Source organism: Rana temporaria, chromosome 1 (genome assembly GCF_905171775.1).
Source record: "Rana temporaria chromosome 1, aRanTem1.1, whole genome shotgun sequence".
Lineage (NCBI taxonomy): Eukaryota > Metazoa > Chordata > Amphibia > Anura > Ranidae > Rana > Rana temporaria.
The window spans coordinates 402,550,887-402,564,608 of record NC_053489.1 but is presented as its reverse complement, the minus strand read 5'-3'; the positions used below and the strand labels follow the sequence as shown (position 1 = coordinate 402,564,608).

General features: G+C 42.6%; 1 protein-coding gene across 1 annotated transcript; it reads right to left on the bottom strand.

The window, feature by feature from the left end:
- Positions 1–450: 450 nt before the first annotated feature.
- On the bottom strand, positions 451–11,970 carry NDUFS7 (NADH:ubiquinone oxidoreductase core subunit S7). The gene is made up of 8 exons (XM_040323392.1): positions 11,873–11,970; positions 11,673–11,709; positions 11,519–11,587; positions 9,597–9,714; positions 6,983–7,162; positions 5,064–5,110; positions 3,199–3,287; positions 451–721 (listed from the first exon to the last, which is right to left on the bottom strand). The coding sequence occupies exons 1-8, from the start codon at positions 11,886–11,888 to the stop codon at positions 624–626; spliced, it is 654 nt and encodes a 217-aa protein (XP_040179326.1). The 5' UTR covers positions 11,889–11,970; the 3' UTR covers positions 451–623.
- Between the last annotated feature and the right edge of the window lie 1,752 nt (positions 11,971–13,722).

The following is a 13,722-nucleotide window of genomic DNA, read 5'->3' as shown; positions in this document are numbered from 1 at the left end:
AAAAAAAAAAAAAAAAAAAAGGGAGGTGAAGTGAAAACTGAACTAACTACAATGTTCTACTACAGTTACAGCTGTTAAAATCCCATCGATATGAACACTTTTGTTCTACAGTTTAGAACAACTTGTTCCCTCTAGTATTTTAACTCCTCGGGCAATGTTCCACCCACACTACATGTACTACCAGTGCCATGCATTCCAAACTTTGGAAAATACTGCTCCTTAACATATGGTAAAGAAGAACAGCAGATGAGAAAAATAAAAAAAAAATAAACAATGCTTGGGGGCATAAAGCACTTGCAGAATGGTTATACTAGTGACACAGAAACAGGTGTTTCAAGTTTTTTTTTTTTTTACCTGTGATGCTTCTTGTTCTTATTATGGCATGTGAATCGGTGCAGGTGTACAAATATGCTGCAAGGAATGTGAGCCATGAAAGAAATGGAAAAACACTACAGTGTATAACCGCTTTAATGCATGTTATATATACACAAGCCAGTGATTTAGGTTCCATCATAATGTAGATTATTCAGAGCAAACGTTGCTTTGTGGCAGAAGTAAGAGCGCAATTACACCACTGCATCAAGGATGTACAAACCCATTTTAAATAAGCTTAAAAAACACATTTATTTTCGATACCAGAGCCGAATTTTCTTTTCTCTTTTAATCTTCTTTTGGAGTTGCAGGATACCATACAGTAAAGCCTCAGCGGTGGGTGGGCAGCCTAGAGGGAAAACACATGAAGGTGGGTAAGCACAGTCACAAGAGTTAGGCCGGCCATACATGATTCGAACTGTTAATGGGCAGGCTAAATGTAACATGTTGATCGATAAACTTGGGTACAACCAGCCTGCTGAATGCTCTTGTGATGATAATCACTCTTCTCCACCCCCCGCCGCAGACTATTGCTTGGCACTAGGGATTCTCATCACCACTGTGCGTTGATGAGGGAATCATCCACATTTCTTTCCTGCAACCTTCGGTTGCAGGAAAGAAATTTGCGCCGTTTATGGTCTTATAGGATCTTGTACGAATCATGTTTACCAAAGAAAGAGGGAAGCTGGGGGTAATGTGCTAAGCTTTTTGTGAACACGGTGTATCTTTCACAGTAGAGATAAAAATGCTACCCTACAGATGTTCAATAAAAGTACAGCGATACTGATTTTGTATATTCGCCAACTGACAAAAATGATCAGTCTATAATTTTAGAAATAAAGGTTTAACAGTGAGACAGAACAAAAAAAAAAAAAAAAAATACAGAAAAATGCATTTAAAAGTTATAAATTGATTTGCATTTTAAATAATTAAATAAGTATTTGACCCCTTCATAAAACATGACTTGGTGGCAATCACAGAGGTCAGACATTTCTTGTAGTTGGCCACCAGGTTTGCACACATCTCAGGAGGGATTTTGTCCTACCGTTCTTTGCAGATCCTCTCCAAGTCATTAAGGTTTCAAGGGTGACGTTTGCCAACTGGAAAATTCAGCTCCCTCCACATATTTCTATGGGATTAAGGTCTGGAGACTGGCTAGGCCACTCTAGGGCCTTAAAGAGGGGGTTCACCCTAATAAAACAATTTTTTTTTTCTAGCATTAAATTAGGCATAGTAGCGCGAGCTACTGTATGCCTGTATTTATTTTTTTAGCCCCGTACTCACTGTGCAATCGTATAGAGAAGATTCCGACTCCCCGCGGGGAATGGGCGTTCCTATCCAGAGGGAGCATGATAGACGGCCGGCTATGGCGTGTCACGCTTCTCCGGAAATAGCCGAAATAGGACTTGGCGCTTCACGGCGCCTGCGCATAGTCTGTGCGCAGGCGCCGTGAAGAGCCGAGACCTACTCCGGCTATCTTCGGGGAGCGTGACGTGCCATAGCCGGCCATCAATCATCCTCCCTCTGAATAGGAACGCCCATTCCCCGCGGGGAGTCGGAATCTTCTCTATACGATTGCACAGTGAGTACGGGGCTAAAAAAATAAATACAGGCATACTGTAGCTCGCGCTACTATGCCTAATTTAATGCTAAAATGTTGGTAATGAGGGTGAACCACCGCTTTAATGTACTTCTTCTTGACCCATTTCCAATGCCCTGACTGAGGGAAGGAGGTCCCCACCCATGATTTGATGGTATATGTCCCAGTGCATCATCCCTTTGATAATGTGAAGTTGTCCTGTCCCCTGAGGCTACGATTACTTTTTAAAAGTAACCCCCAAAAAAATAATGGAAACATGTTCCCCTATAGCAGATTATCTGCCCCTTTCTAAGCTGTAAAAAAACCTGGCTGATCCTGCCACTTCCTGTGTGACCCCCCCTGTGTCATGACCACGATTAATCATGGCTGCTGAGTGCCGACTACCGTGGTAAGTTTATGTCCATCTGTCATCCGCAGCTCTCCTGTCCCCCTCACCCCCTGCGAGTCAGATCCATGTCTCCAAATGCGCCCCCCCCCATAAAATATTTCAAATTGACCCTGTCAGCCCCTCTATTATATAGTGTGGTATGCTTAGATACAAGCGTTTTAATAAAACAAAGCATGTAAATACCTTTTACAGCAATTTTCAGGCCGGTCACGTGACTCCCAGCCCAACTCCTACTCCGCCCCAGGGCTACAGCGGGATGGGCTGAGCAACCATGTGACCACCCCAGCTGACAGGGACATTTTGGCACCTCCCCCTGTAGCCCTGGATCGGAGTAGGAGACAGGCTGGGAGTTCCGTGACTGGCCTAAAGATGGTTTCTAAATGGTATTTACATGCTTTGTTTTATTAAAACACTTATACAGTGTGGTATGCCTAGATATAATATAGAGGCTGGCAGTGAATTCCATTGTTGTGGTAACAACCACTTTAAGGATAAAAAGGTACCTTTCTAATACTACCAAGTGGAAATCTTCAAGGGTTGTGCCTCAAAATGAAAATCCCTGTGCTAAAAACAGAAAATTCTGGATGAACTTGGCTGAAAACCGAAATGGACAGTTTAAAGTTTTTTTTTTTTTATTAATGTGGCTAGCGTTTTGCCATTGAGGGCAATGGGACGCAGCTTGCCATTATGGTCGGCACCAGGACGCAGCTTGCCGTTATTTGCACTGGTATTATAAAATCCTCTATGTAGGTCAAAGAACATCCTAGCAAAAAGTTTCTCAAAAATATTGTACAAATGTGTAAGTGTCCTGAGAAAAAAATAAAAATGATGTAGTCACCTGGAACATAGATATCGACAGGAACAATTCTGTCACAGCCTCTGACCACTGAATACGAATAATGATAGTAGCCTCCTCCATTGGCACAGCTGTGGGAGACACACAGTGATGCAATTATATCTTATACACAGTTTACCTACCACCCTGAATTTCAGATCACCAAATATTCACCATATAATAACCGAAGTTCCTATTACACTTAAATTCCCATTACAAAACAAGCAAACTTCTACAAAAAAACAAAAAAAAGTTAACTTCTTGGTCACCCCTATATCCAAAACCATCTGAGAAGTGGAAATCACAGTTGATACAAGGAGATCTAAAAAAGCAGACAGTCTGCGTTAATGGTTGTGTGAACAAGAGCCAACTCAGCATCCATTCAGTTGAATATGTTCATGTCTGCAGAAGAAGATGTGAGCAGCAACAACTAGAGGATGTTTTCCCTCGATCACACAGTGATTTAGCAAAACAAGGCAATAAGAATAAGACAGAGCATCACGAATTTTAATCAAAGCAGTAGCGATCAACTTAAATTTGTATTTAGAGACGCATTTATATCAACCCATTTACAATTTTAGATTCTAAAATATTAGGTGCCAGACAAATATAGTAATAAAACTAGTAAAGACATGCATACCACAGGAATAGCCCTCCTTGTAGGAAGCTCCTTCCTCAGGGGCCCTTCCACTCACCCGTGTACTACCACTGTATCCTCCCTCTCATACCAGCCTGTATAAAAAGGAATGTAATTCCAGCATACAATAGATCACTAGATCAATTTGCTGTGCTGCAGTTTGAGTGAATTCCCTTATACTGCAACAGCATTCACCATGCTCACTATGATGCATGCGTTCCAGTAACCTATTGTAAAACATGTTTTTCACAATGCTGCAATTAATAAAACGGAAATGGTCCATTACATTAAAGTGTATATAAACCCCAATGCACCCCCCCCCCCAATATTTGCTTCCTTTTGCAATGTATATAAAACCCAAGTAATTTTTATTTCATTTTTTTATTGCTTCCTTTTGCTCCGTTAAATACACCATTATAGGCATTTTGTTACGTTTGTTCGATATGTGGAAACAAAATATCTGCTAATCGGTGTCAAAAGTTTGGACTTGCCTTGTCACCCGTGTTCTCTCAAGTAATCAAAATTAACCTCCCCAACTCTTATTGCGAGACTACAAAACAATTAGCTGTTAGTGTCAAAAGAGAACTGGCCAGGGCCGACACCATTAATGCCAGCCATAGATGGTTCCTGCCGATTTGGACTGTGTATGGGTAGGCCGAATGTACCAAGATTGATCAACTTGGGCAACAACCAGACTGTCAGATTTTACTTAATCGCAATCACTGTCTTTTCCCAGCAGGGACAACTTCCCTCCCCCAGGAAAATACACGGGGGTTCATTTACTAAAACGGAGTGTGCAAAATCTGGTACAGCTCTGAATAGAAACCAATCAGCTTCCAGGTTTTATTGTCAAAGCTTAATTGAACAAGCTGAAGTTAGAAGCTGATTTGCTGCCATGCACAACTATACATGATTCTGCACTATCCAGTTTTAGTAAATTGGCCCCAATGCCTCAGCAGGAAGAATTCCCGCCAGCGTCTGTGTTGATGGGGGAATTGTGTGAATTTCTTTCCTGCAACTAATAAGCGTGAAGAGCTGAGCTACTGTTAACAAATGACAGCACAAAAAAGCAGATTCTGCAGAGACAGTCAGAAACATGAGATAGTGGCAGAGTACAGGAGCTGAAAGCAATCAGCATCATCTGCCAAGCCCATTGTAAAAGGGAAGAGTAGAGGTCCCAGAACATCAGTACAGTAAAATACATAGAGAAAGGGTAGTGAGGGAAATATACCTGCCCATGGATACTACATAACGTGGCTCAGGCATCTGATCATAAACCTGTGGACAGTAGAAGACATACATATTACAATCTGAAAACCAACTTTGTCAATGTATACAAAGATAACAGATATACACTTAATATAATGAGGAACTTGTATTAGAACCAATTATCCATAATGCCTCATTTGCTCTAAATTTTATTCATAAGTAAAATTATGGCAAACAGGAGCACTGCAAGAGTAAATATATGACTTAGAATACATATTCACCTACACACCGAACAACTTCAGTCAGGCTCAAGCTTAGGTACTTTCAATCAGATGTTACCCTTTATAGTGCTGCCTTACAAATACAATTTGATACAAAAATTCTTATATCCTAATCATAAAAGAGTAATAGTTCTAGGCTACCCATTCCAAAGACAGCAAGAATGACTTAGTTTTAGCCGATGGCCATATTCGGGAAACTACCAGAACAGCATAGCAGGATTAGTCCAATAAATAGTGGTATAAGTCACTTACATGGAGAAACTGCCCTGAGAACCCAAGTCAGCCAACCATATAACCAAGGGTCTCATTTTTTGACACTTGATCTCAACTTAAAAGGGAAATCAGATTTGAGGCCGGGTTCACATGGGCAAGCCATGACTGATGTGGGATTCGAGAGCATTTTTTTTTGTTTGTTACCATTTTAGAATTTAAAAAGGGGCAGGATACGCATTGTGGCAGGTAGGTAGGTTCTTTTTTTATATAACCACTTTAGGAACAAGTTTGTGTAAGACACTAAAACCAACGCCATTCTACAAAGTCATCAGGTAAGACCATCTCCCTCCATCAATAATAGTGTCATTGGCTACATTTTATCAAGTGGAGTATGAATACAAATGAATTGGGGGAAAAAAACAAAAAAAAACAAACAAACACACACACGAAAAAACTGGCATTAACAAATCTGCAATTTCTTCTTTACAGGACTACATAGGTTAGTTTTAGATTGGTGATGGCAGTAGATTTAGAGATTTTAGTATTAGTGTGTACTTCTACTTCAATGATAATATCTCCAATCCTTAATTATCCAATGCTCAATGTCCAGATTCAATCAGTGAAGTGCTCTCCCAGTGTTCCACACCATGCATGCACTCACCAGAGCTCCATGACCCATGTATCTCCTAGGCCCCTTTCACACTGACAGACCAACTGGGTCTGCCCGTCGGTTTTTAGGCAAACCCGATTGGACCATCCATTGCGCTCTACGGAATGGCGGATGTCAGTGGAAATGTATCCACTGACACCCACCAGCATCCAATCTGACCCGCTAAAAACAGACGGATGGGGATGGGTTCCCCAGCCAGCAGATCAGATGACAGTCTGTGGTGACGCCAACACCTCCAAATTCTCCAGATCTCAATACAATCAAGCATCTGTGGGATGTGCAGGAAGTCCAAGCCATGGAGGCCCCAACTTGCAACTTAAAATGACTTAAAAGGATCTGCTACAGATTGCTTGGTGTCAGATACAGCAGCATACCTTCAGAGGTCTAGTGACTTCCATACCTTGACGGGTCAGGTCTGTTTTGGTAGAAAAAGGGGAACTATTAAATATTAGGTGGGTAGTCAATGTTATGGCTGATCGGGCTATACCATGAATAAAATTTTTAGTTGGACTCTGCAATGAGTAAGGAATAACTCTGAACGTCCATCTACAGAAAACCCATATACTGTCCCACATACCTTAGACATGACAGCGTACATCCTAGTTACATAAAAGAATAGGTCATCTATAGCCAAGCTATTTAGCCATTATCCAGTAGAATCTAAAAACTCAATATTCACAGCATACACCAACATTTTCAACTGTTAACCAGTGTAACTTGCTTTTCAGAAATATGCATACTTGAAAACACTGCTTGGTCTACAGACGGTATTATCACCTTTCTTAATGCAGGAGCCATTTTATTTGTAAGTGTTCCAGCTACAATCATAACATCCGCTTGCCTTGGACTAGCACGAAAAACCACTCCAAACCTGTCCATGTCATAACGTGGAGCAGCCATGTGCATCATTTCTACAGCACAGCATGCCAACCCAAAGGTCATGGGCCATAGAGAACTCTATGGGGAGGAAAAAAAAGGGAAGCATTTACATTAGATGTTCAGCCACATCACTTCTCACAATTATATCAGCTACACAGTTCGTAAAGCAGTGCAACAGGTGTATATTTGTAAAATGACAAATTCTTTCTGCCTACCCTATTTCTCCCCAAACGCCGATCAGTACCTTGGTTTCTCCCACCTTTCAGGACATTGAGCATGCAGAAAGTAGACCTCCAAGGTTGACCAAATGCAGCTTTTACTTAAAGCAGGGGTTCCACGGGAATCTTTTTTTTTTTTATATGCATCTGCCGCTCTTACAAAACGTAATCGTGTACTCACGTGTCCTATTTAAACAGCCATCCGCATTGTCATTCTGCGGTAAAAGATAATTTATAGAAATATTTCCTGAAAGCTCCCATCTTGCTTGTGGGCACTCTGAAGCCCACAAGCAAATCCTTCCGGGATACCGTGAATGCTGATGTCCCAGCATTCACCGATCTATCCCGCGCATGTGCAGTGTTGACGACGAGCGGCGCCGTCAACACTACACGGTTGCCAGCGTCCTGAAAAGGTCACGCCCCGTTGTGACGACATTCACGTGTCAAATCACGCGAAAGTGCTTCTGGTGGGCTAGAGAATCGTCTCCTGGGCAGCGTCACGCTGTGCTCCCAGGAGACACTGGGGCGATCGCAGCTAAAGCGACACGCCCACTTCAGCGGGAGCAAAACCAGGACGTGCCTGGTTCATTTAACAAAAACAAGGTATGTGTTTTATTTTTTGGACAGCAAACTTTCTATAATAGACACTAAGCCCGTGTGATTAACCTTGACTTTAAAATCCGGGTGAACCTCCGCTTTAATGCAGGCAGCCAGTCTTAAAATACGTTTCCTATTTTAATAACTTTAAAATGTAACTCCAACTAAAACTTTAGTTTTCTGTGGTTTTCAAGTCATGCAAGAAAGTCTTCATTACTTGACAGTTGTCTTTTGTACAGATATTTATTTGCAATTTCTTTCCCAACAGAGGCATACTGTAAATACATTTTTTCTTAATGGTGATGGGTTAGAACTGTTTTAATATTGTCCGTGACACCTTTCCCAATCCTCAAAATCCCTGTCCAAGTGGCAGTGGTCACCGGCACAGCAAGCAAAGCAACATCTCTAGGTTACAGACAGCAATGATATTTCAACCAGGAATTTGCCCCTCAGCATTAGCCAAAACAAAACAGTTTTACAGTTCAATTATAGTGCATCCAATGAACATTTGTAAAAAACAATCTTACATTCATATACCCTCCCGGTCTGAATACCCAGTAAATTTCACTACAAACACACAACATGGAAAACCTATGGTTTTACCACTTAAAAGAGTAGACAGATAGAAAAACTTTATATATACACCCGACTCCTGTAAGGCCTCGTACACATGATAGGTTAACCAGTGGACAACGGACTGAAGGACCGTTTTCATCGGTCCGAACCGATCGTGTGTGGGCCCATAGGTTATTTAACCTTAGGTTAAAAAAAAAGGCAACTTGCTTTAAAACTTAACTGATCGTTCGTATGCAAAACCATTGGTTAAAAACCCGCGCATGCTCAGAATCAAGTCGACGCATGCTTGGAAGCATTAAACGTCGTTTTTTTTCAGCACGTCGTTGTGTTTTACGTCACCGCGTTCTGACACGATCGGTTTTTTAACTGATGGTGTTTACGCACGACGGACCATCAGTCAGCTTCATAGGTTAACCTAGGACAATGGTCCTTCAGACCATTGTCCTCTGGTTAACCTATCATGTGTACGAGGCCTAACAGTCTGTATATCAGCATTTACAGCGGAAAAGGGAAAGTGCAGAACATTAAGCCATTCAGGCTTTGCTGCATTGCACAGTGTTGTAAATGGATAACGCTGACTGGAGAGGAGAGCAGAGAGATAAACTTATTGGTGAACTGCCGCTCTTTATCACAGCCTCTCTCAAACATATTACTTTGGCAGCAGTGGAGAAACGATAGTTGTCAGTAACTAGGACTATGGTGACATATAAAATATAAGAAGAAAAAAAAAAAAAAAAAAAAAAAAAGGCGCCCTAATACAAGTACAGTTTTTTGTTTGCTAGAGTTCACGTAGTGTAAAAAAAAAAAAAAAAAAAAAAAAAGTGTGTTTTTCTGTCTGTCTACACTTATACTTTAAAGCAAGCCAGTGCTTTGACGATATAAAGAAAAGAAAACAGGCTTGGTCCAATGTCCCCTCCCCAGCTGCACATACTCCCCTCTTCACTTTCCTGCTGCTCCTTTGAGCCTCAAAGAGCTGTCACATGATAAAGCATAAAGCTTTCAACCATCCTATTCCAAAGTGTTAAGCAGAAAGCGCATTTTAAAAAATAAATATGCCTGTATGTGCAATGCAAGAGAATATATATAACAAAAACACACACAAACACCACACACAATACTACCCTTCGAGCCCAGTTCACCAGATCATCAAGTTTGGTTACTATAAATTCCCCTTTGCCACTTGGTACTGACGATTTTGTTGCAGGGACAGCGCTACTTTTCTGTCTCACCAGTGAAGTGCTGTAACAGATAAGAACATAAGCGTATTATGAAAAAAAAAAAAAAAATCTTTCAATTGTCATGTTAATAATGAACACATAGGAAATGGTTGGCTGATAAAAGTTAAACAAAAATAAAACCGATACCCAAAACAATCAGACTTCATGCTTTATTCCCTCTTTTGCATACACTAGACCCGTACGTCGGCAACCTGTCGATCATGAGCTACCTGAAACTGGGGGAGGTTTCTAAAGAGGGGGGGCTTGGTACAGGGGACATTACTATAGGGTGCAGGGGACACTACTATATACTATAGGGGTGCAGGTCAGAAGATACTACCGTGTGTGGGGAGGGCATACTACGGGGGGGGGGGGGGGGGGGGTGTATGTGAAAGGAGGCGGAGGATACTGCTGTGGAGAAGGGGATGGCAGAAGATACTACTGTGGTGGGGGTGAGTGATTTGAAGTGGGGCAGAACACACTACTGTGACACACTATGGCTTGGTTCACGCAGCGCGAACCCTACGAATCCCACAGGTGGTTTACACTGCCCTATGCGAACCATGACACCCCCAGATCGGTTTGAATATTGCAGTGCGAACTGTCAATTCAGACAGCAATCATATCGCATGGGTGTGAACACCTATGCGATCCAATTCTGGTGCGGACCAAAAAAAATAAAAAAAGGGTCCTGCACAGGTTTGGTTCAATTCCAACGTGCATGCGAGGGGGTGACTTAATCGTGGCCGGAGCGCGATAACCCGGAAAAAAAACAGAGGGAAGATGTCAGCCCTCTCAGTGGTGACATTACAGCAATGGAGGGCTTTGTTACAAGGGGAGTATTTCATCATGTGCTAGTATGCAATGCACACTAGCATATTAAGTTATTGCCTTGTAGGTTTTTGTTTTTGCAACTTTCACGGTTTATAACTGCCTTAATGACTACAGTGGCAGAAGACTGGTGCAGCGGGGAGTATCTTGTGTCACTGGAAGGAGCATTTAAAAAAAAAAGGAACATATGCTTTATTAGGCCTTGTTCATTACATCTGTCCTGTGCATGCAGCCCAATTCATATGTATTGGGACACTGGAGCAGCATGGATACAGCTGCTGTGTTCCAATATGACATTCGTGTGGGTACACGGTCCCATGCACCCAGGGTGAGTTCAGGGCCATGCATCCACGCGGATATCATTTTGGGACACAGCAGCTGTATGCATGTAGTCACTATGTCCCAATAGAAATAAATAAGACTGTCTGCAGAGGGATGCATGCAACACTAGTGGCGGCTGGTGCTCAAAAATTGGGGGGGGGGGGCAAAAAAAAAAAGCGCCGCCACTGTCCCCTATCAATTGCCGCCACTGGCAATTACCTGTCCTGCAGAGGGTCACGGTGGCATCCTCCACATCCACACTCCTTGATGTCTTCTCCCATGGCGCCGGCTGTTCACCAATTTGGACGCCTTTTAGAGCCTACAGCTCTAATCAGGCACTTCCGAAAAATACCCTGCCACTGTAATTCAGGTGCTCGGCACCTGACAAGGAGCCGTACACCTGAATTGGGGGTGGCAGCGGCGACCATAGATAGATTCATGCATTGCATGAATATCTATGGTGAGAGAGAGGTGGCAGGAGAGAGTGCCCTTTATGGACGCACCACCTCCCTGTGACTAACACATGGGCATGAATGTAATCACCCCATGTGAATGCAGCTTTAAAAGGTAACATATGTCTGTTGCTGTGTGCCCAAAAATAATTGTATATATATATATATATATATATATATATATATAAAAAAGAAAAAAGAAAAAAGATATACAGTAGTCACCTGATGCTATTTTCATTGTCTGCTGCTGGTTGCCAGACCCGAGTATGAAGAGCTGCCAGGCAGGCCGGTCTGTATGATGTAGATAGAGAAGTATAACGTTAGTGTGTACAGTTCCATAGATCATAAGTGAGAAATATCCGAGCATAATACTCACCGAAAAGCCTGGGAGAAGAGCAGAGACAGCCGGGGAGCTGGAACACATGAAACCATTGTCACCTCTATACTCTTTCATAGCACTAGACAAGCGAAAAATAACGAGACGCCGAACAACACTCAATCATCGTACTGCCCACCAATACACACTGCACTGCTGTCCTTCGTAACCCAAACACAACAATCACATAACCTTCTTACCTGTCAGCGCCGCCATCTTAGGACAGGACGTCCCCTAAGCGCTTCCGGAAACTGTGCGCCAACTAAATATTCCGCCGGAAAAGAGCTGCCAAACCTGGGTTCCGCATACTGAATGTCACTTTCCCTCATCAGCTATTTCCGGGGGCGAGTTGTACTACCAGTACTAGCCTCAGCCTGGTGCTTACGCTGCAACTGAGGACCCATACAAGTGACAGCTTAGTTAGTTGCCAATATTCTGTATATATTTCAGGAGAAATCTGATGTTTTAGTTGTATAGTGTGTGTATAACCTAAATCCATAACTTCCAACTGCCCCTCTTTTACAACCAAACTTCTCTGGCACTCTTTTCTCTGCCCCTCTTTTACAACCAAACTTTTTTGGCTCGCTTTTCTCTGTTCCTCTCTTACTATACTGAAGTATAGTAAGACTAATATAAACATTAACTACTGGCCCTATAGAAGGTTTTACCCCCTCATGACCAGACCATTTTTTGCTATTCAGAACTGTGCTACTTTCAAGCAGAGCGCCATGCAAAAGGGGAAGTTTCGCTTTGACCACATGACCTCCGGAAGATTCCCCCCCCCCCCCCCCCCCCATGGCCAGACCATTTTTTGTTATTCAGCACTACACTACTTTTAAGCAGAGCGCCACCCAAAAGGGGAAGTTTCGCTTTGACCACATGACCTCCGGAAGATTTATATTCGTATATTGATTGGTTTAAGCAAAGGTTATAGCGTCTTCAAACTATGGGATATTTTTGTATATGTTTAATATATTTGTTTTACTAGTAATGGCAGCAATCAGCGACTTATAGCAGGACTGCAATATTGGGGAGGACATTCTGACACTTTTTGGGGACCAGTGACACTAATACAGTGCTAAATAAATATGCACTGTCGCTGTACTAATGACACTGGCTGGGAAGGGGTTGTAAAGGTAAAACATTTTTTTCCCTAAATAGCTTCCTTTACCTTAGTGCAGTCCTCCTTCACTTACCTCATCCTTAGATTTTACTTTTAAATGTCCTTATTTCTTCTGAGAAATCCTCACTTTCTGTTCTTCTGTCTGTAACTACATACCGTAATGCAAGGCTTTCTCCCTGGTGTGGAGAAAGCCTCTTGAGGGGGGAAGGGGCGAGTAGGAGTGTCAGGACACTCTCTACTTTGCAGATAGAGAAAAGAGCTGTGTGTTAGTGGGCGTCCTGACACTCCTGCTCGCCCCCTCCCCCCTCAAGAGGCTTTCTTCACACCAGGGAGAAAGCCTCGCATTACGGTGTGTAGTTACAGACAGAAGAACAGGAAGTGAGGATTTCTCAGAAGAAATAAGGACATTTAAAAGCAAAATGGAAGGATGAGGTAAGTGAAGAAGGACTGCACTAAGGTAAAGGAAGCTATTTAGGGAAAAAAAAAATTACCTTTACAACCCCTTTAATGCATAGGATGCATTAAGGTGAAAAAACACAAAGCTTTACAACCCCATTAACATCAGGGGCGAACAAAGGGCTAACTGTGTGCCTAGCCAGTGTTTTACTACACTGTGGGAGGTGCTTTTAAGAGATGGAATGTATTCCCTGCTTTGCAGGAACACAAATTCGATCCCTCCCCTCCTGTCAGATCAGGAATCTGCCTTGTTTACAGTTCTGGCTCTCAGCCCAGCGATCGGGAGATGCCAGAGACCATAGGGTACCACGCACCCACAATCGGCTTCTACTGTGTGTAATCACAGTGAAAGTGAGCTGCCAGCGGTGTGCATGAGAGAACCCCCACCCGGAAGAGTTGGATCATGTATATATACGTGATCTGGTGCACAGGTGCCACTGTAGCCGTAAAACTGCTATAGGGTAGACCATG

Bases quoted from the DNA above. Each gene is read 5' to 3' on its own strand.
- NDUFS7 (XM_040323392.1), bottom strand. The intron at 7,163-9,596 runs GTAGTATTGTGT...TCCTCCCCATAG, and splicing joins TGGTGAACTGGGCTCGAAGG to AGTTCTCTATGGCCCATGAC. The intron at 3,288-5,063 runs GTATATTTCCCT...TGTCTCCCACAG, and splicing joins TATGTAGTATCCATGGGCAG to CTGTGCCAATGGAGGAGGCT.